This window comes from Muscardinus avellanarius, assembly GCF_963383645.1.
Source record: "Muscardinus avellanarius genome assembly, chromosome: 3".
In the NCBI taxonomy this organism is placed as follows: domain Eukaryota; kingdom Metazoa; phylum Chordata; class Mammalia; order Rodentia; family Gliridae; genus Muscardinus; species Muscardinus avellanarius.
The window spans coordinates 144039045-144058399 of NC_137788.1; the positions used below are offsets into that span (position 1 = coordinate 144039045).

Consider the following 19355-nt stretch of genomic DNA (forward strand, 5'->3'; position numbering starts at 1 on the left):
CACTTCCTCTCCCCTGGTGTGTGTTCAGTCAGTTGGCTGTCTCTGCTTTCCTTGAGGGGCCCAAACCCAAATGTTCTGCCTATGACCAAACCACAGATCTCTAGTTATTTGGGAAATGTGGCCAATAGCCTCGTGGCCTTGCTCTCTCTACCAGCTGGCCGAGAACAGCAAGCCCCGGAGGACACAGAGGGTTGGATGTGGAGTTGCCACCGGCCGCCTGGTCCCACGCATGCACACGCACCCACGATCCCACCTCCAGGGCCAGGAGTGCCTACCCGGCCCCACCCAGGCTGTCCTCCCTGTGGGCCTCGGATAGTGCTTTGGAGTGGGGACAGCTGACACCCTAGAGCTATCGTCAGGGTCACATGCCCCCCACTTGATGACTGAGGGTTGTCTGGAATATCGCATTAAAATAGTAGAAGCATAACGAATGGGAGCATCTTCTTCCTGCTTCGTTTACAACTGAGAAACCACCAAGGGCCCCTAGAGCTCTCATTCTCGTCCCTGTCCTCACCCGAGTTTTGCATTGCGGTGGGCTCTGCCCATGCTCCTGGCATCCTGGGCACAGGACCCGCAGCCCCCGCTGCAGAGGAAAGGTCGTGAGGGAGATACGAGGCGGGCCTGGCTGGGGTCCTGGAGCCTCGGTGTACCTCGCTGGGAGTCAGCTTCCTCCTCCACACACAAAGGAGGTCCTTCCTTACAGGGCTCAGGAGGATGGAATGCAGCAGTAGTGGAGAAGGCCCTGGGTGGGTGGGGTTACTGTGGACAGATGCAGGCTGTGTGCCCCAGGAGTGGGTTTAGCTGAGGTTCTGGGTCTGGGCCCCTCCTTGGAAAACCTGTGCCTTCTCAGGCTCCCCTCCATGTTCAGGGCAAGCATTGCCTTCAGCCTGGACAGGCAAGCAAAGGGGCCATGCAGGTGCATCCCTGCAGCTCCTGGAGCAAGCCCCAGATGGTCCTGTGCTCTGGGAGAGTGGCCTTGGACAGCAAGCATAGTCCTGGCGATGGAGCTTTCTCTTCTCACATTTTCCCTCCCTCTGCCCCCATGAAACTTAAAGACAAGACTGTGCATACAGTGTGCACTTCTGTATACAGCCCTGTTGCTGGGGAGCTGGTGGCTTCAGTCCCTCTCATATTCTGCTAGTAATTAAGTCTTGTTTTGGGAGGTTCACAATGGCTAGGGCATTTTTTGTGCGTGTGTGGTACTGGGGTTCCTGGAAGCCCTTCTATTTCCGGGCTACACTCCCAGACCTATTTTATATTTTTTGTGGTACTGGTGTTCCTGGAAGCCCTTCTACTTCTGGGCTACACTCCCAGACCTATTTTATATTTTATTTGGAAACAGGATCTCACTAAGTTGCTGAGAGCCTCACTCAGTAGTTGAGGCTGGCTTCGAACCTGTGCCATCCTCCTGTCTCAGCTTCCCAAGCGCGGGATTACAAGTGTGCGCCACCACGCCCGGCTGGATCTGTGTTCTGAGAGCTGTCACTCTCAGGACACTGCAGGGGTGAGCAGGAGGAAGCTCAGCCGCGAGGTGACTGAGGGAGTCCAGAGGTCTCTGTGAGATCTTAGCACCAGTACAAGCCTGTGACACAGAAGCAGCTCAGCGAGTCCTGAGCTGAGGATAAGGTCATGTGGGCATTGTGGTAAGAGGCAGAGGAGCTGGGGCAGAGGGAAGGGAGGAGGGGGAAGGGGTGCTGTGTGGACCTGGTCAGGGGGATTCTGAGGTCAAGGTGGGGCTGGGGATGTGAGCAAGTTGGCCTCCTTCCCACAGGTGCTCTGGGTGAGGAGAGGAAAGGGGCCCTGCAGGAGCTGGGGCAGGAGAGCTCCAGGCCTGTGTGGTGGGCCCTTACCTTCCACACTGGCAGCTCCACTAAGAGGGGAGGACTGTTGAGCAGGGGGTCCCACTTGACTTGCCCTAGGCTGGTTTCTGTCTCCAGCTCCTCTCTCCAGCAAGACTCCTCCCTGCGCCACAGGGCCCAGGCTGGAGGCCCTTCTCAGCACCAGCCTCTCAGGGTCCTCAGACCCCTTACATCCAGGCCTTCCTTTCATCCTCCCGGCCCCTCCCAGAGCCCCGCCCCACCCTGCCCTGCCAGCCTCTGACCCCGGGCCACCTCCTCCACACTCTCCCTTGTGGTTTACTTTCTCTGTGCCTTCAGAGCACTTAACCATATTTTCCTTTGGTTTCCACATGCAAAGTGCATGTCTCACCACCCGTAGTAAGCAAATCCCCACAGCTTGGGCTTCCCTTGTCTCTCTGCGCTTCCCTTCCCGCTCGAGGCGGGCTCCAGGGCTCCTTGGCGGGAAGACTCACACCTGCGGCCAGGCCAGCTCGCTGCAGGAACCTCCCCTGCAGTCCTGCCCTGCCCGGCCTTCACAGCCGCTGGGCATGGCGCCCTGCATGCCAGTGCCTTTGGGCCAACCCACAGGCTGCCCCAGACCAGAGGGGCAGTGTGGGCTAATTAAGGCACGCAGTGTTGGCGAGAGTCTCACCCGACTTGGCTCCTCTCTTTCCATCAGGGTCACTCTCACTTTCTGAGCATCACTGAGACCTTAAATCCTGTAGCCGACCTAGGGTGTATTTTTAGACAGATCTCTATTCTACGCCGTAGTTTGTCTTAGTGCTGTTGTTGAGCTGAGTCCCAGCCTAAAGGTAATAATCCCCAGATGGAAACGTTCTACCAGCCCTTCTGGTGGGTTTTCATCTTGAGGCATCACAGAGATCAGAAACTGAGTTCAGGAATTCTTCGCAGGGCTTTTATTTTAATTGGTTATTTGTTGTTTAATAAGCCGGGGTGCACCTGTTCTGTTACTGGGCTGCAGAAAACGTGCTGGGTGTAGTAGAACAAAGGCATGTTTGCTACTTCATACAAAGTAAATTCATGGAATTATGGGTCTACTTAGTGAAGCAAAGGACAGCCAGGTGGCGCAGGTGTTCCTCAGGGGGCTGCGATGCTAAGCCATTGCAAGAGGGTGTTCAGTACACCTCGCCTTGCAGAAACCACCTCGTCTACCATCAACAGCCAGCACGCTCACATTAAACTATCCTTGGCAAAATCGTCTGGTGCAAAGCTTACTTATTATTTATTTATGTGTTTGTTTATTTTGTAGTGCTGAGGATTGAACCCAGGGGCATTCTACCTCCAAGCTACACCCCAGCCCTCTATTATATTCTTTATTTTGAAACAAGATCTCACTAAGTAGCTGAGGCTGGTTGCGAACCCGCGATCCTCCTGTCTCAGCCTCCCAAGTACTGGGATTACAAGCGTGCGCCACCACGCCTGGCTTCACAAAGCTTATTTTACTATAAGGTGCAAAATGTCTTGTAATTTATTGACTATCGTGCTGAAAGTGAAAATCAGAGGGGATGTGAGGATACTCAGCACTAAAATGACGCGGGGATGTTCGTGTTTACTGAAAGGACATCACTTTACACCATCATAGGTTAAAAATGGTTAAGTGGAGACCATCGTACAGTGATTCTTATGATAAGGAGATAAACCACATAGATGAACAGTCGGTAACTACGCTTACTGTGCGTGTATGTACCCACTGTGTGTAGATTCCCGTGTGATTGTGGAAAGCTTGCTGAGATACTAGACTGCTGAGGTTCTGTGTCTTAATGTTGCACACCTACTTAAAAGCCCTTAGGTACATGGGAGTCTCAGAAACTTCAACATGCATTTAGAGATGGAGGTGTAGAGGCCGGTGACCCCGCACAGAGGCAGGAGCTTGATGGCCTCAGCAACATTGCTTTGAACCCCCATGTATCCATAGCACCCAGCTCTCGAGTGTCGGCCATAGCTCTGGGTCACTGATGTTGACAGTGTGCTGTTCCGTCCCCTGGTCTGATTCTTCTCCTTTCCCTCCCTCCTGATCTCCTGCTTTCTGGGAAGAGAGAATCACAGTGAGATTGAGCGGCGCAGGCGGAACAAGATGACCCAGTACATCACAGAGCTCTCCGACATGGTGCCCACCTGCAGCGCGCTGGCCCGGAAGCCTGACAAGCTCACTATTCTGCGCATGGCCGTTTCACACATGAAGTCCATGCGGGGCACGGGGAACAAGTCTACTGATGGCGCCTACAAGCCCTCCTTCCTCACCGAGCAGGTACCCCCACCCCTTGCTCCTCTGTAGCCCTCTCCTGGAGGACGGAGAATCCCAGTGTTGCCACGCCGAGATGAACCCAAAGGGCAGATGGGGTTCCGGGATGGGGAGAGGCCCAGAGATTTTGCTCCCGCTCTTTGGCAAGCTCTCTTCAAGTGCTCAATCTTTTCATCTTTTGCTTTTACACTTCGCACATGGCTTAATGAAGAGGCATCCCTCAAAAGAATGCACCCTGTGTCTCAGTGATGCGTTTAGCATGCTATGCGGGGAGGAGGTTCTGGGCACAGCCCTGTGCTCTGGGACAGACGGAGGTCCCACCCTGCACTTGCACAAGCAGGGATGGTGGCGATGGGCTCGTGGCTGCCTTCACAAGCCAGTGCTTGTGGGGCCTGGTTGGGCCACATTCTTCCATGCGTTTGTCTGCTTACTCCTCATTCCAGTCCAGCGGAGAAGCCACTGTTATTTGTCCCTATTTTATAGATGAGGAGTTGAGGCTTAAAGTCAATAAACTGCCCAGAGTCAATCATCCAGGAGCTAGCCCGATGGAGACAGAGTTCAGAGACGTCAGAGTCATGTTTTTAATGGCCATTCTTGTCACGGATGGTTGGGAAGAGAAAGCATGTGAGAACATTAGTGAAATTATTTCAGACAAAATTTTTCCTGCTGTGATTGTGACCCCCCAAATACTTGATAACCACAACTTAGAAGAAGGAAGATTTATCTGCTCACGGTTCTAGAGGTTTTAGAAGGTTCGGTCTATTGTTAGGCCAGGTTGCATCTCAGGAGCTCAGGGCATGACGGTGGGAAGCAGAGAACGAAAGAGTACAGAGCGTGCAAGGGCTCTGCTCTCATATCACAGAGGCCAGAAGCAGGGATAGCTTGAGAGGAGGGAGTCCCTGGACATATGTGTGGCCCCCAAGGCCACATTCCCAGTGACCCGCCCCCTCCAGGCACACTTTACCTGCCTAGGTTACCACTCAATAAAGCCATTCGCACGAATCATCCATTGATGAGATTAGAACCTTCACAAATCAATGGTACCACCTTTGAACATCAATACATGAGCTTTTCAGGGCACATTCTGTATCCAAACCATCATAGAGACAGTGTTTTGTAAACAGACTTGCATGCATCAGAAGGCATGCATTCTCAGATGCTGCCCTTCCTTGTGCCCATCACAGGGCACATCAGCAAACATGCTAAGCCCTGGGCAGCTCCTCTTAATGTACGTGAAGCTCCTTTTTGGCTTTCTGACTTCAGGAGCTTCTGCAGGATAAACAAGGCTGTGGATCGGATGGCCGTCTGTACATGGTGGAAGGGGAAAGACAAAACTGTAGGTTGTTGGGGAGTGTATGCAGAGTAGAGTCCCGAGCAAGCAATAAGACAGAGCGTGTGGCCAAGATGAAGTGGAGCAGAAGCAGCCTGGCATCATCAGGGCTGCTTCTCAGGATAGAGGCAGCACTGATGGGCCGTGCAGAAGCCACAGAACATGCCCATGAGAAGGGAAGCAGGTCAGCTTCTAAAAAGGGAACAGTGAGCCGGGCGTGGTGGCGCACGCTTGTAATTCCTGCGCTTGGGAGGCTGAGACAGGAGGATCGCACAGGTTCAAAGCCAGCCTCAGCTACTGAGTGAGGCTCTCGGCAACTTAGTGAGACCCTGTTTCCAAATAAAGTATAAAATAGGTCTGGGAGTATAGCCCAGAGGTAGAAAGCACCTGGGTTCCACCCCCAGTGCCACCAAATAAATAAATAAATAAGTAAATAAATAAATATAAAAAGGGAACAGTGCACAGAGACTCAGGAGGAGAAAAGAAGGCATCTGTCCTATTGAAGCTGAGAATCTGCTCCTGTCCTGGGAGGAGGCTTAGAGGAACAGGGACAGGAGCCATGTCAGATAGGATTGACTGATTGTCTGTCGGTTCAGCAGGTGCTCTACCTACATGATCCCTTAGCATTCCCTGTCATGTGATCCCTGGCTCCCAGGGATAATGGTCATGATGGCCCTTGGAAGGGGGTGGTTCAGGGCTCCAGCTTCCCACTCACATCCACCATCCTAAAAATGAATGCAGCGTCAGCTCCCAGCTCCCGGGGATGTGGTGAGCAAGGAGAAGGCCATTTAATGCAGGCCTTGGAGGATAACAAAGGTGGATAGCTGGAGGTAACCAGTCAGAAGTGCATTAAGCACTTGAAATGAATCTCTTCATCTCTAAGTGCCTTGAGTGGGGAAGTGAGTGGAGAGAGAAGCAGCTGCACAGGCCATGAGAATACTAGCCATGTTTCTCTCTCAGGTACAGGGATGGTAATAACTAGCCATGTTTCTCTCTCAGTTACGGGGATGGTAATAACATGTACATTTATGGAGCACTGACTGGATGCCAGGCCTTCATATGTAGGAGTTCATTTTTCATTTAATTTCCCAAACTGTCACTGGAAACCTAGCTGAGTGAGATGGTGGACGCTAGATAAGAGACACTGGTGACGGCCTCCCCTCCCCCACCCAGTAATAGGGGGTGGAACCCAGGACATTCTACCTCCGAGCTACACCCCAGCCATATTTTTTATTTTCTTTTCCTTCCTTCCTTCCTTCCTTCCTTCCTTTCTTTCTTTCTTTCTTTCTTTCTTTCTTTCTTTCCTTCTTTCTTTCTTTCTTTCTTTCTTTCTCTCTCTCTTTCTCTCTTTCTCTCTTTCTTTCCTTATTTATTTGTTTTTGTGGTACTGGGGATGGGACTCAGGGACATTCTACCTCCAAGCTATACCCCAAGCCCTATTTTTTCTTTTTCCTTTTGAAACAGGGTCTCACTGAGTTTCAAGGGTTTCACAGAGTAGCTGAGGCTGGCTGTGAACTTGCAATCCTCCCATCTCAGTCTCCCAAGTACTGGGATTAAAAGCGTGTACCACCATTCCCGGCTTAGAACCCCTGCTCTAATCCTGGCCATGTGCTTATGTAGGAGAGAGGCAGGGTGGGTTCTGAGCCCCCAACAGAACCTCAGTTATAAGCAATGTGCTCCCAGAAAAGGAGCCTCGGAGAGGAGATGACAGAAGTTGTTGTCCACGGGCCTGTCCTGCAAGGCCTTTCCATTCCCGTTCCATTCCAGTTCCCACAGAGGATAAAACACAAATTGATGGGCGAAGTCGCCCTCAGTGACAGCTCTCTGCTACCCGGACAGCTCTTCCTGTTGGAAACATTTTCCTGATACCAAAAATAAAGGTGCTGACCCAGTCCTCTGAACTAAGTTAGCACCCAGGAGATGCAGAACCGCAGATGTGCAAAGTATGGGAAATCAGCTAAATAAACTTTTCCTAAAAAGGCTGGGAGTGGGCCTCTGCCCTGGCTTCCCAGGCTGGGCACGTAGAATCCTTCCCAAATGCTCAGAGACATTCACACAGCTTCTGCTTCTGCTCCTGCAGGTCAGCTCTTCTGGGCTTCCGGTCCCTGGAACCCCCAGGGCGACGTGATGGGAGATTTTTATATGGGTTGTACTGGGACAAAGGGTTTACAGCAAAAGGTGCTTGCCAACCACTACTGATAGGTGCCTTGCTCCTGTGCCTGTGGGATGAGGGAGGGAAGGGGACGGGGACGCTGCCACACGAGGGAGCCTCTTTCCTCAGCTCTTGTAGGCGCAGAGCCTGCTTCACGTGGGGAAGGATTCAACAGCTCAGTGTGTAAACTACATGCAGCCACACTTGAGCCACCTTTAGGTGCTGGAAAGAAAAGACACCTCGAATTAACAGGTTCATTTTACTCATCGTATCCCTCCAGGGATGAGGCAGGCTCCCCGCTGCCCGTCATGGTCCCAAGTAGACTACTGCCTGCCTTAAAGGACAGTTACGCCCTCGGCCAGCTGATTCTCCTGACCCTGCTCACTGTAGGTTGACAGGGATAGTACTGGCAACTCTGAGTCTGTCAAGAGATGCTGGCCAGAGTTCTGGAAACCTGACAGACTGCAGACTTGAGGGAGTGCTCTTATCCAGGGCCAGCACACAGCTCAGAAATGCAGGAGGAAGCCGGGAGTGCTGGCACATGCCTATAATCCCAGTACTTGGGAGGCTGACACAGGAGGATCACAGGTTCAAAGCCAGCCTCAGCAACTTGGTAAGACCCTGTTTCAAAATTTAAAAAAAAAAAAAAATATATATATATATATATATATATATATTATTTTAAGGGTTGGATATTTTGGTCAGAGATAAAACACCCATGGATTCAGTCCCACTGGGCCGGGGGGGGGGGGAGGAATGCAGGAAGAGAAAAGCGAAGCCATGTCAGTGTGGCAGGCATGGTGGGAAAACAGGGCCTCCCTCCCACTTCACCTTCTCACTCTTCTTCCTTCCATCCCACACGGTTTGTGCCAAGCCCTAGGATCTGGCCCATCTGCAATGACAAGACTGTTTGAGCACGTGGGTGGAGCAGCTCTCTCAAGCACAGCCCAACACGTTGGGACTGCAGTCTGCCCTCCTACCCCACCCCCAGGCTACACGCCTTCCCTCTCTAGATTCAGAGAGGCTGTGTTTTAGGGATGGTGAGAGTTTTGTGCATTTTTTCTAGTCCACTTTCCAGTAAAATTGTATTAATTTCCCAAATGATTTGTGCACCAAAATAAATATCTGCATAAAAGAGGTAAACAGGTTGCTCCTGATAAATGCACCTGGTCTGGGCCTGTCAGTAGTGTGATGGGCTAACCATAGCCCTCTCTTCCCAGGAGCTGAAGCATCTCATCCTGGAGGCAGCTGATGGATTTCTGTTCGTCGTGGCAGCAGAAACAGGGCGAGTGATCTACGTGTCTGACTCCGTCACCCCCGTCCTCAACCAGCCACAGTCAGAGTGGTTTGGGAGCACCCTGTATGAACAGGTGCATCCCGACGATGTGGAGAAGCTGAGAGAGCAGCTCTGCACCTCAGAAAACTCCATGACAGGTCAGTGGGGCTCACAGGAGCCATGTGAGCCTTGGAGAAAATTTCTTCCAGAACATCATAGGAGGCTGGTGCTTCCAATAGCTTCCTGTAGGAGAAAAGATGTGTTTTACCTATCTAATTTCTTTTACTCTATAACACTTGTTATGATTTTTTGTTGTTGTTGTTTTGTTTTGTTTTGGTACCGGGGATTGAACCCAGGGGCATTCTAACCTCTGAGCTATGCTCTTAGCCCTTTTTATTTTTTAAATTTTGAGTCAGGGTCTTGTCAAGTTTCTAAGACTGGCTTCAAAACAGCAATTCTCCTGTCTCGGCCTTCCAAGTACTGGGATTACAGACATGCACAGCCACACCCAATTACTCTGTTACAGTTTAAAAACACATTTTTAAAACATCAGTGTTCCTCTATTTTACCTATAATTACTGTGTACTGCCACTAGGAGTCAGCATTGACACTGTAATCAGACTCACAGACTCATCAGACCTACAAACTCTCATCAGCCCCAGAGACTGTAATTAGTGATCCTGATCCAGGCAATACCCAGGCCTTAGTTACCTGAAGTGTAATTTTTTATTAATGCATTTAAGTACAGTGTGTTCTGCTACAGAAAAGCATATTCTTCTTTTCTTTTCTTTTTCTTTTTTTGGTGGTACTAGGGTTCCTGGAAAACCTTCTACCTCTGGGCTATACCCCCAGACCTATTTTTATATTTTTATTTGGAAACAGAGTCTCTTAAGCCAGCGAGGCTGGCTTCAAACCTGCACGATCCTCCTGTCTCTGCCTCCCAAGTGCAGGGATTACAAGCGTGCGCCACCATGCCCAGCTTAACATATTCTCTTTTAACAGTCACTGAAGAGCTAGGCATGGTGGCATATGCCTATAATCCCAGTACTTGGGAGGCTGAGATGGGAGGATCATGGGTTCAAGGACAGCCTCAGCAACATAGACTCGGTAACCTAGTGAGACCTTCTTTTCTAAACAAAAACATTAAAGAGCTGGGGGTGTAGTTCAGAGATAAAGTGCCCCTAGGTTCACCCCTCAGTACCACAAAGAAAAAAAAATCACTGCAGTATTCAAATTGTGCAACAAAAACTTCAGTTAAACGGATGTGGTGACCCGGTGACCCACACTTATAATCCTATTACATGGGAGGCTGAGACAGTAGGATTGCAGGTTTGAGGCCAGATTCATCAGCTTAGTAAGCCCTATTTCAAAATTAAAATATAAGCCAGCGTGGTGACGCACGCTTGTAATCCCAGCGCTCAGGAGGCTGAGATTGGAGGATAGTGCAGGTTTGAAGCCAGCCTCAGCTACTTCATGAGGCTTTCAGCAACTTAGTGAGACCCTGTTTTCAAATAAAATAGAAAATAAGTTTGAGAGTGTATCCCAGAGGTAGAAAGCCCCTGGGTTCCATCCCAGTACCACACAAAAAAATTAAAATATAAATAAAAAGGGCTGGGGATATACTATGCCTCTGGGTTCAATCCCCAGTAAAACACACATGTGCATGCACGTGCATGCTCTCTCTCCCTCCCTCTCTCTCTCTCTCTCTCTCTCTCTCTCTCTCTCTCTCTCTCTCTCTCTCTCACATACACACACACACACACACACACACTCACATTTACCAATGGGGGAAAAGGGGATTGAGAGTAAAATACAATGATTTGCCAGTGGCTGATAAAAGCAAACATTGGAGCCTACTAAAAACACAGCCAGGTGTGATGGCTCATGCCTGTAATCCCAGTATTTGGGAGGCTGAGAAAAAAGGATTACAAGTTTTAGGCCAGCCTCAGGAACTTAGTGAGATCCCTCAGCAACTTAGCAAGACTCTTTCAGAATGATAATAATAATAATAATAATAATAATTAATAATAATAATATAACAACAACAACAACAATAGGGCTGGGGGCTATAGCTCAGAGGTAGAATGCCCCTGGGTTCAATCCCCCAGTTCTGAAAATAATAAAAAATAATAAAAATTAACAAATAAATAAAATAGGGCTGGGGTTTTAGCTTGGAGGTAGAATGCCCCTGGGTTCAATCCCCAATATCAAAGAAGAAAGAAAAGAAAGAAAAGGAAGGAAGGAAGGAAGGATGGACCATAGTACAGCTTTACCTGTTAAATAGTTAAGAAACTCAATTTACTAAATATGGCACTTGACCTTGAAACTGACTTAAAGTTTGTTGTGGAAGTGGGTCTGGGTAAGTGTTGCTATTTGTGATATCTTAAAATGATGGAAGGACCCTCTTGCAAAACCAGACAGAAAATTTCAACACCAGGTGAGGACAAGCCTGGTGCATCGCGGCGGGGTTGAGCTTGCTGCCAGATGTCTAAGGTGCGCGAATTCCGTGCACTCCTATGTGGTGTGTTCGATTGGGTGCGGATTTCTTGTTCATCTTGTAGTATCTCTCACAGATAAGCAAGCACAAAATTCACATTAGGCTCAGATTGCTCCCTGACATATTCATCAAATGGAACAAATTCAGATTTGCATTTCAGGAGCTGTAGATGTGTTCTACCAAGATGCCTGCGCGCTGCTGTGTGACAGGTTTATATGTGCCGTTCTCCCTGACCGTATGGCCAGATGCTGGGCCATCACCTGGACTCTGTCCATGGTGCCTCATTAGGGCTTGCTCCTTGGACTGAAGTAGAGACCTACATTTAGAAACCCTAAGGAACACGCATTGTCAACTTAAATACTTTGGAGGGACTTAGAAGGGAAAGCCAGTCAACAGGAAGTTTTGTTTTGTTGGCTGAAACCAACTCTGGAGAGAGTTATCCTTCCCTAGACTTCTGTATTTGACCACAGGATGTGGTATTTTGAAACCTGGTCAAGAGACCAGGTGTGGGCCAGGGAAGTGGTGGCCCAGTGCAGGTCAGGCCCTGGTCACATTGTAGCTAACTAGCTTGCCATGGTAGGGTGGACTCCGCTGCCCGTGTGGACCCTTAATGTGTCAGGTGGCACGGACGCTCAGGGAGGGGACACTGGGCCATGGCGGCCAGAGCAGGGGTGATGGGGGGGTCCTCCCAGAAGAGCCAGACATGTGGCAACTGCCGGCCTCCGAGCGCTGCTTCTGCTGGGCTCTTCTTTTGAGGCGGAGAGGGATAAGGTCTATAGAAACTGCAGACAGTGTGATGTGTCTCCCAGGACACAGCACACAGCTCGTTGAGCTCAGAAGGGCGCCTGCACTGGGACTGACTCGCCACCAGGCCTCGGGGTTCACTGGTTCTCAGCTCAGGCTGCAGCTGGGCTTTGGGCACAAGTGTCTCTGGTGTAGGTGCGATACAGGTCCAGGATGGATGATGGTTGTGGGTCACTGAACACCTTGCCATGGGACCAGGGTCCCTCAAGCCCTTCCGAGCCTTCGGTTTTAGGCCAGAACGAGGTGGCATCACTTGAGGATTCAGGTGAGAGGGCACTGGGGCCGGGAGCAGGCAGAGGATAGGTGGCTTTGCGCAGCCTGACCCCCTCCTCTTCCGGTTGGTCAGCAGGGAGCTAAAGTTGCATCTGGTACATGCACAGGCCACCTGCGAGCGTGGGGTCATGTGTATGCAGTGGACAGAACAAGGCCCACCATGGTGACCTGTGCCTCCACACAGGCTTGGGGGCACCTGCGCAGAGGTGCAGCTCTCTGCAGAATTGTGTTTTCCTCTCTGAAATCATCCAGAGTACTGCTGGACACTGTTGATTCCATGTATTTGTGTCACATTGGACTCGGTCAGCATCGGACAGGAAGGGTGGGACCCTCACCTGACAGCAGCAGCGTCCAGTTGGGATGGTGCCGAAAGGTGTCCAAGCCCGGCTTTTTCTTCTGGTCTTCGCGTTGTGTTCTGGGCAAGATTCTCTTTGCTGAGCCTTCTTTTCTTGATATCTGCCCAGGGAACTCCTGAGGCCCCTGCTAACTCTGAGGGTACTCTTGTCCAAGGCCCCTGTAAAGGATTTAGTCCACCAGTTAAGACATAGTGGTGGATGGGGGAGAGGGCTAAGCGTGGGTGCAGCACCCACAGGAGTCAGTGTGGAGGCTGCGGGAACCCAGCCCTGCTGAGCCTGGGCCTGGGAGGAGGTGGGGAGAGGAGAGGCCCGGGCATGCCAGGTGAGAGCAGCGCCTGTGGTTGTAATTGGATATGCCCAGGGTGTGGGCTGAGGTCCAGTAGGGAGAGGTAGAAAATGCTGGGCAGGGGCCACCCAAGGGCTGAAGAGTGGGTGGATTCTTAGTGTCTCTGGTGGCTGACCGCCGGAAAACCTCGATCTTGCTGAGCAGAAATAGGAGGTGCCTTGTCGTGACCCCAGCCCTGCACTGGGAGGAATCCCCTGGATTCTCTGGCCAGGGAGCCAAGGTCAGGATGTGGGAGAGGAAGGTTCCTCAGGACAAAGTTCATCTGGTCCATTTCCCCCGACCTGCTGCGGTCCTGTTTCTGCTGGGCTCTCCCGCATTCAGAGATCCAAGTCTGCATTTTGGTTCAGTACAGGGAAGAACTTTGAAATATGTAGGCTTGTTCACAAGCCAAAGAGGGTCCAGGCAAAGGCTGAATTCCTTTCTCCCTTCCTTTCTTCATTTTCTCTTCCATCCTCCCTCCTCTTGCCCTGTGTATACATTACTTCCTTTTACCATTTCTTCATCTGTTCAACACATACCTGTTTGTGTGGCTGTAGAAAGCTCCCCATAGACACAGCTCAGCTGTGATCAGCCGTTCCCGCCCATGGGAGCTCTCAGCTGCTGTAAGTGACTGACCCCATTTCCCAAACATTCCCTCCCAGAGTTTTTGTGATAATATGGGGGGAGTTGGAGCCAGGTTGGTCCCTAAGGACTGCAGCTGGAAAGCCCCTGTGCATGATTCACACGTCCCAATCAGCTGTGATTAAGTTTTCCTCTCTTCCCCAAGAGCTTTGTCAAAGTCCAGAGATGTTTTTAGCCTTGGATCACAAGACTTGGCCGGCCCACAGTCTGGGCACAGATAACAGCTCGTGGGAGCTGGTCCCAGGGTGACTGCAGGTAGCTCAGGGCTCTGCTCAGGACCATCCACAGCTGGGCTTCCGAGAGCACAGAGAGGGTGAGTTCACGTGGACCCTCCTGGCCTGTCTAGGAGAAGGCGCTCTGGGGCCCTGGGTGCTGGCTACTTCCACATTCTCATTCTGCATTAGAAGTAGACTGTTAATACCTGCAATTAATCCACTTAAGTTTTCATAACACTTTCCGCTTATTGCAGAAGGCTTATCACCCTGGCTGCCCGGTGGCAACAGTGACTCGGGGAGATTTGACAAACACCTTTGCCCAGGTCTTGGGGAGGGTGGTGGACACAGGTCAGAGTTCCAGAGTGATTCTGATGGATGGGAAGAGCTGAGAACCCTCGATTCTCTGTGCATGGGGCTACTGGTCCCATTTCTCGATAAGAAGCATGAGGCTTGAGGTCTCAGGGAGGTCCTCAGGCCATGCAGCCAAGCCATGCAGTGACTGCAAAGCAGGACTTGTGTACATTTGAAGTGGGTAAAGTTTATTGCTCGTGGAACCTTGAGATAGTCAAAACCTCAGCACAGCCAGCATCCCTGGAGGCACCCACAGCTGGTCTAGCTGCAGCAGTTCAGCTCAGAGCTGCACCCCAGGTCATAGAGGATAGATCAGGGCGGCACTTGGGGGCCAGGGCAGCAGCTCAGCCCAGGGCTGTGCCCCAGGTAACAGAGGATAGATGAAGGCAGCACTCGGGGTCCAGAGGCATCTGAGGGCTGAGTGGTGTCAATGCTCTGAGACTAAGGTCTCCAGGGCCCGGCAGGGTCTCACTGTGGTCTCAAGAACAGCTGCCTGTGTATGCTTTGTGGACTTGCTAGAAGGGCAGATTCTAAGCACACCCTGGGCCACTGAATCCAGACCTCATGGCCCAGCAATCTGCATATTCACCCATCTCAGAGTAACTGGGCTGTGTGCCAAAGTTTGCAAGCACTGACCCTGTGGCTGGTCAAGTTGCCTGGGCTGAGCCGACCTTTGCCCTTGGCCTTGTCAGGCTCTTTGCTCTCTGAGTGTAATCTTGGGGATATGTGATTTTGTGAAATGCATATTAATTGTAAAACTCCATGCAGCAAATGTTCATCCGTACTTAAAAGGGAAATCTTTGCAAGGCCTGGCAAGTATGCTCTGTGGCCAGTGGCACCCGCATCTCCTTAGAGACGCAGAAGCCTAGGCCAGGCCCACTGACTCAGAGCCTACACTTCAGTACCAGTTCCCAGGGACTTTTATATTTCCATATACATTAAAGTTTGAGGGGAGCTGACCCAAGGAATTTAGCAGGTCATGCTGTTGCAGCAGCTGGGGCCAGTGCATCCTTTGGGAGGTGGGGCCAACTTTAAGTGGCAGGGTGGCTGCCCCAGTGACTCCCACTGCCCTGGCTGCATTTGCCCAGCTCCCAGGGCTTAGGCTTCGGGGACAGCAGCTGGAGAAGCAATAAAGTCCTCTCTGTCTAGGCACAGACTATCCAGGGCCTAGTGTCCCTCATGCCCTTTCCCAGACTGGCAGAGGAGCTCCCAGTTTAAGCCTTCGGGAAAGCACAGCCAAGGAAGGGTGCCTGAGCTGAGCTGCAGGTTGCCTGGGGATGCCCGTGCACGGTAGCACAGCTGCCTGAGCACCTCTGGGACCTCCATCTGCAAGTTCACAGGCCCATGCTCCATCAGGGCCAGCAGCAAGTCTCCATTATGGACAGGAGAAGAGGAAGGGACCGAGGATGTGGCTCATCGGCACACTATGAGGACCCAGCGAGAGCAAGTGGAAGCCGGGTGTGCGGGGTGTATAAAGGCAGATGCCGTACCTCTCGGGCTGTGCGTGGGAAAGAGCGTGTGGCTGTCCACACTCGGTCTCAGCCCACACACAGCAGCTGGGACTTCTTCATGACAGTTTGCAAAGGAGGGCAAGGACAGGTCGTGCTGCACCGAGCCGTGCCATTGATTCCTTCCATAGAATAATGTCAGGCAGAGAATTGGCCCTTTGGGGGTCCTGTGACCCTGCTGTCCACCCCTGTGGGATCCATTCTGGAAAAAGATGGTCTGTTTCCAAACGTCACTCATGAAGGTCACTTCATGAAAACCACGCTTTCTAAGGCACAGCTTATTTTCTTTGCGATACCCAAACTTTGCCTCTGGCCTAACGCCAGGATCTGAAATCCTAACCAGGTTCAGCAGCCCATTTCTTGCCATATTAGGTAACAAGAAGAAAAAAAAAAGTCCAGATTTTAATCTCAACTATTAACATTGTTATTGACTTTCTGTTGTTTGAAATAGAAATAAAATGTTTTAGTGGTTAAAAAAAAAAAAGCCTGTTTGATTCAGGCCTCTTGGAAATTGCCCAGTGGTGTAGTAAACACTTGTGTTGCTGGGAACTGCATTCAGAGCTGGGCTGCTGAAGGTGCCTGGCGAACGCATGTGGGGGTGAAACCTAAGTCGCAGGCGGGTTGTTTTCGTCTTTTCGTAGCGACTTTCCCACTAGAAACCACAGCCTCCTTAGAGATGCTGCCCCAGATGTTTCTTTGGAGCCAGTTCAGTTCTTTCCCATTGTTAAATATTTATACAGCGGCCGGGTTCGGCCTCGCCACGTCCGTAGCATGCTGATGCAGCTGGGCCGCTCTGTTTCTCTCCTGCATTATGTTGAAAGGTATTTCACGAATCTGGATAGCTTTTCAGCCCAGGCCCTGGACTCATTATCACTCTGGCGTCACAGCAGAGGAAGGGGCCCAGCGGTGTTCTTCCACACGCAGCCGTGTCTGGTGTGGAGGGAGGGCTGCCCTGCACAGAGGCCGAGGGGTCAGGTGGTTGAGCACGGGGCAAAGGGAGGTGGCCAGGGAAGCCCCGCACTCAGAGCCAGCTGCCCCTGCTGATGTTACCTGGTGATGACATCGCCTCCCCAGGCCCCAGTTTCCCAGCGTGCAAATGCAGACAACCATGTGTCCCCTGTGTGACGGCTTTCAAGCACGCTCACGGTGAACTGTGGGATAGTACAACCAGAGCACTTGGAAACCGTAGACCCTTCCTTCGTTTTTTAGTCATTGAAAGTGGCACTCGACTATTCATATGGATTGGTGGTTTCCCAAACTTTCCATCTTGTGCTGTTTTGTTTCTCTTTTACCCTCAAAGGTGTCTTGGGATTTGGGTACTTGACAAGGGCCGATGGGTGCCCCTTTCCAAAGGGCGACACTAACCCTCCTTCCCCTGCTGAGGATGGGGTGGGGTGAGAAGAGGAGTGAAATGCTTCCCCTCTCGCCTCTCTGTTCTGTCCACTCCTCCAGGGAGCATTATTGGTGACTGCAGGCTGCTGTGCCGAGGGTGGGGGGCGTGGTGATGAATCAGGCTGCATGGCTTGGCTCTCCTGAGGTTTACAGGGAGTGGGGAAGAGAGACACCAAGGTCATGCTCACACCTTGTAGGTACCACACTGTGACCCGTGCGGAGGGAAAGTCCAGAGACAGCAAGAGGCACGTGGCCTCAGGCTTGTAGGTGGCTAGGGAAGGTCCTGGTGAGTGCGTCTGTGCGGCGAGATGAGGTCAGGGGCTGAAGAAGGCCCTGCAAGTGATGTGGGGGTCAGGACACCAAAGGGATGTCACCACAGAGGCACCCAAGGTGAGGGGACGTTTTGCATCCATCCCCACACTCTTCCAGCTCAGGCCTGTCTCAGCCAGTCTTCAGGGTACGAAGTTGGCTAACTTTTTACAGAGGTTTGGTGCTCAGCTGCTGTGCCCACATTTCCAGAGGCTTCCTTAGCACTTGACTTGGAGCCCCTCAGTGTCTCCTTTCTCTTCCTGTCTCAGAACCTGTCATACTTTGTTCACAGAAATAACTCGTTGGGGGAAGAAGCCAATGTGGACACACACCTGGGCTCCGGAAGCTTTGATAAGGAGTTATGCCCAGTAATGACCCTAAAGGATTAGATTTTCCATGTATCCCAAGCTTTTCTCTGCAAGAGAAGTAACAGAGATGCACACAGCCTCCCCAGCCAGGGACCTGCAGGGCCTGGAGAGGGAGCTGGGGAGGAAGGTGAACAGCCACCGTGGGGATCCTGTTGCTCTTCTACTTCCACACAACCACTGAACTCTCCCTTTCAGCATCAGAGAACAAGCAGCTCCTCTAAACAAGAGGGTATAGGTGGGCAGGGGAGCCACAGACCTCTAAGCAGGGCCGTTCTGAGCCCTGAAGTCCACGTGAGGAGGTTGGGGGGGGTGCCCACAAAGCCCAGTTTTGCCCCGGTTCCCAAGAACAATGTGTCTTTGTTCTTGACAAGGGGAGGGAGGACGTCAAAGTTCTCTTAGATGGGCCAGTACACACTTCTTCATCCCGGCAAAAATGCACGTGAATTAGACTGGTGCAGAGATTTAACCACATGAAATAGCCATCTGGTGCGTTTCTTCAAAACGCTAGATTCATTTTCTGCAGTTCTTTGCATTACCATTTTTGTATCACGGCTTTTCCTAAAATAAGGAATCTCCAACTAGAATCTGAAAGGTAGTTATTACAATGTAGTAGATAAGTTTTAAATATTCTTACCCTGGGTGTGTAGCTTAATGGTAGAGTGCTTGCCTAGCATGCCTGAGGATCCAGGTTCCACGCCAAGCAACACACACACACACACACACACACACACCCTGGGTTCAATCCTTAGTAATACACAGATACAACACACGCACTCCTCTGATGTCTGATATTGGGGATCTATCCCATTTCTCTTGAATTCAACTATGTTTGGTGAAGCCCAAGTATTTTTTTTTTTTTTTTTTTGGTGGTACTGGGGTTCCTGGAAGCCCTTCTATCTCCGGGCTACACTCCCAGACCTATTTTTACATTTTTATTTGGAAACAGGGTCTCCTAAGCCAGCGCGCGCGGCTGGCTTCGAACCTACGCGATCCTCCTGTCTCTGCCTCCCAAGTGCGGGTATTACAAGCGTGCGCCACCACGCCCGGCTAGCCCAAGTATTTTTAAAAGTAGCCCTGATGATTCTAGTGTAAACCAAGGCTGAGAGCTACAATGTCCCAGCCCCCCCCCCCAAAAAAAAAGAAGGAAAGAAAGAAAGAAAAAGTACAAATAAGATAACACACAGCCCAATATCTAGGAGAGCAATTTCGGGAAGAAGAAAGACAATTTTGTAACTTACTACATCAACAAACAAAATGTGAAAAATGTAAAAAATGCACAGCGTCAGCATTTTAAACCCTCTTTCCAAGAGTCTTGATTTCTTAATACCAAATATCTTTTTATTAACTTTGATAGTCAAGAAGTAAACAGGGAAAGAATTTTTTTCCCTCCTTTTATAAAAGGAAACTGTAACAAAAATAACGTGGAAGTAGCTTTGTTTTTAGGCAGACCTAATTA

At 50.8% G+C, this 19355-nt stretch overlaps 1 protein-coding gene across 3 annotated transcripts in view; it reads left to right on the forward strand.

Moving 5' to 3' along the window:
- The window catches only part of ARNT2 (aryl hydrocarbon receptor nuclear translocator 2), a gene marked incomplete at both ends in the record, with an annotated part of 125867 nt that overhangs the window by 45736 nt on the left and 60776 nt on the right, over positions 1 to 19355 (forward strand). For 2 of the 3 annotated variants that reach the window (XM_080692058.1, XM_080692059.1), the window contains 2 exons: positions 3894 to 4107; positions 8804 to 9017. In XM_080692058.1, coding sequence (XP_080548184.1) covers positions 3894 to 4107; positions 8804 to 9017 — 428 coding nt within the window. The remainder of the gene's footprint in view (positions 1 to 3893; positions 4108 to 8803; positions 9018 to 19355) is intronic. The other variant, XM_080692060.1, reaches the window with a different exon arrangement.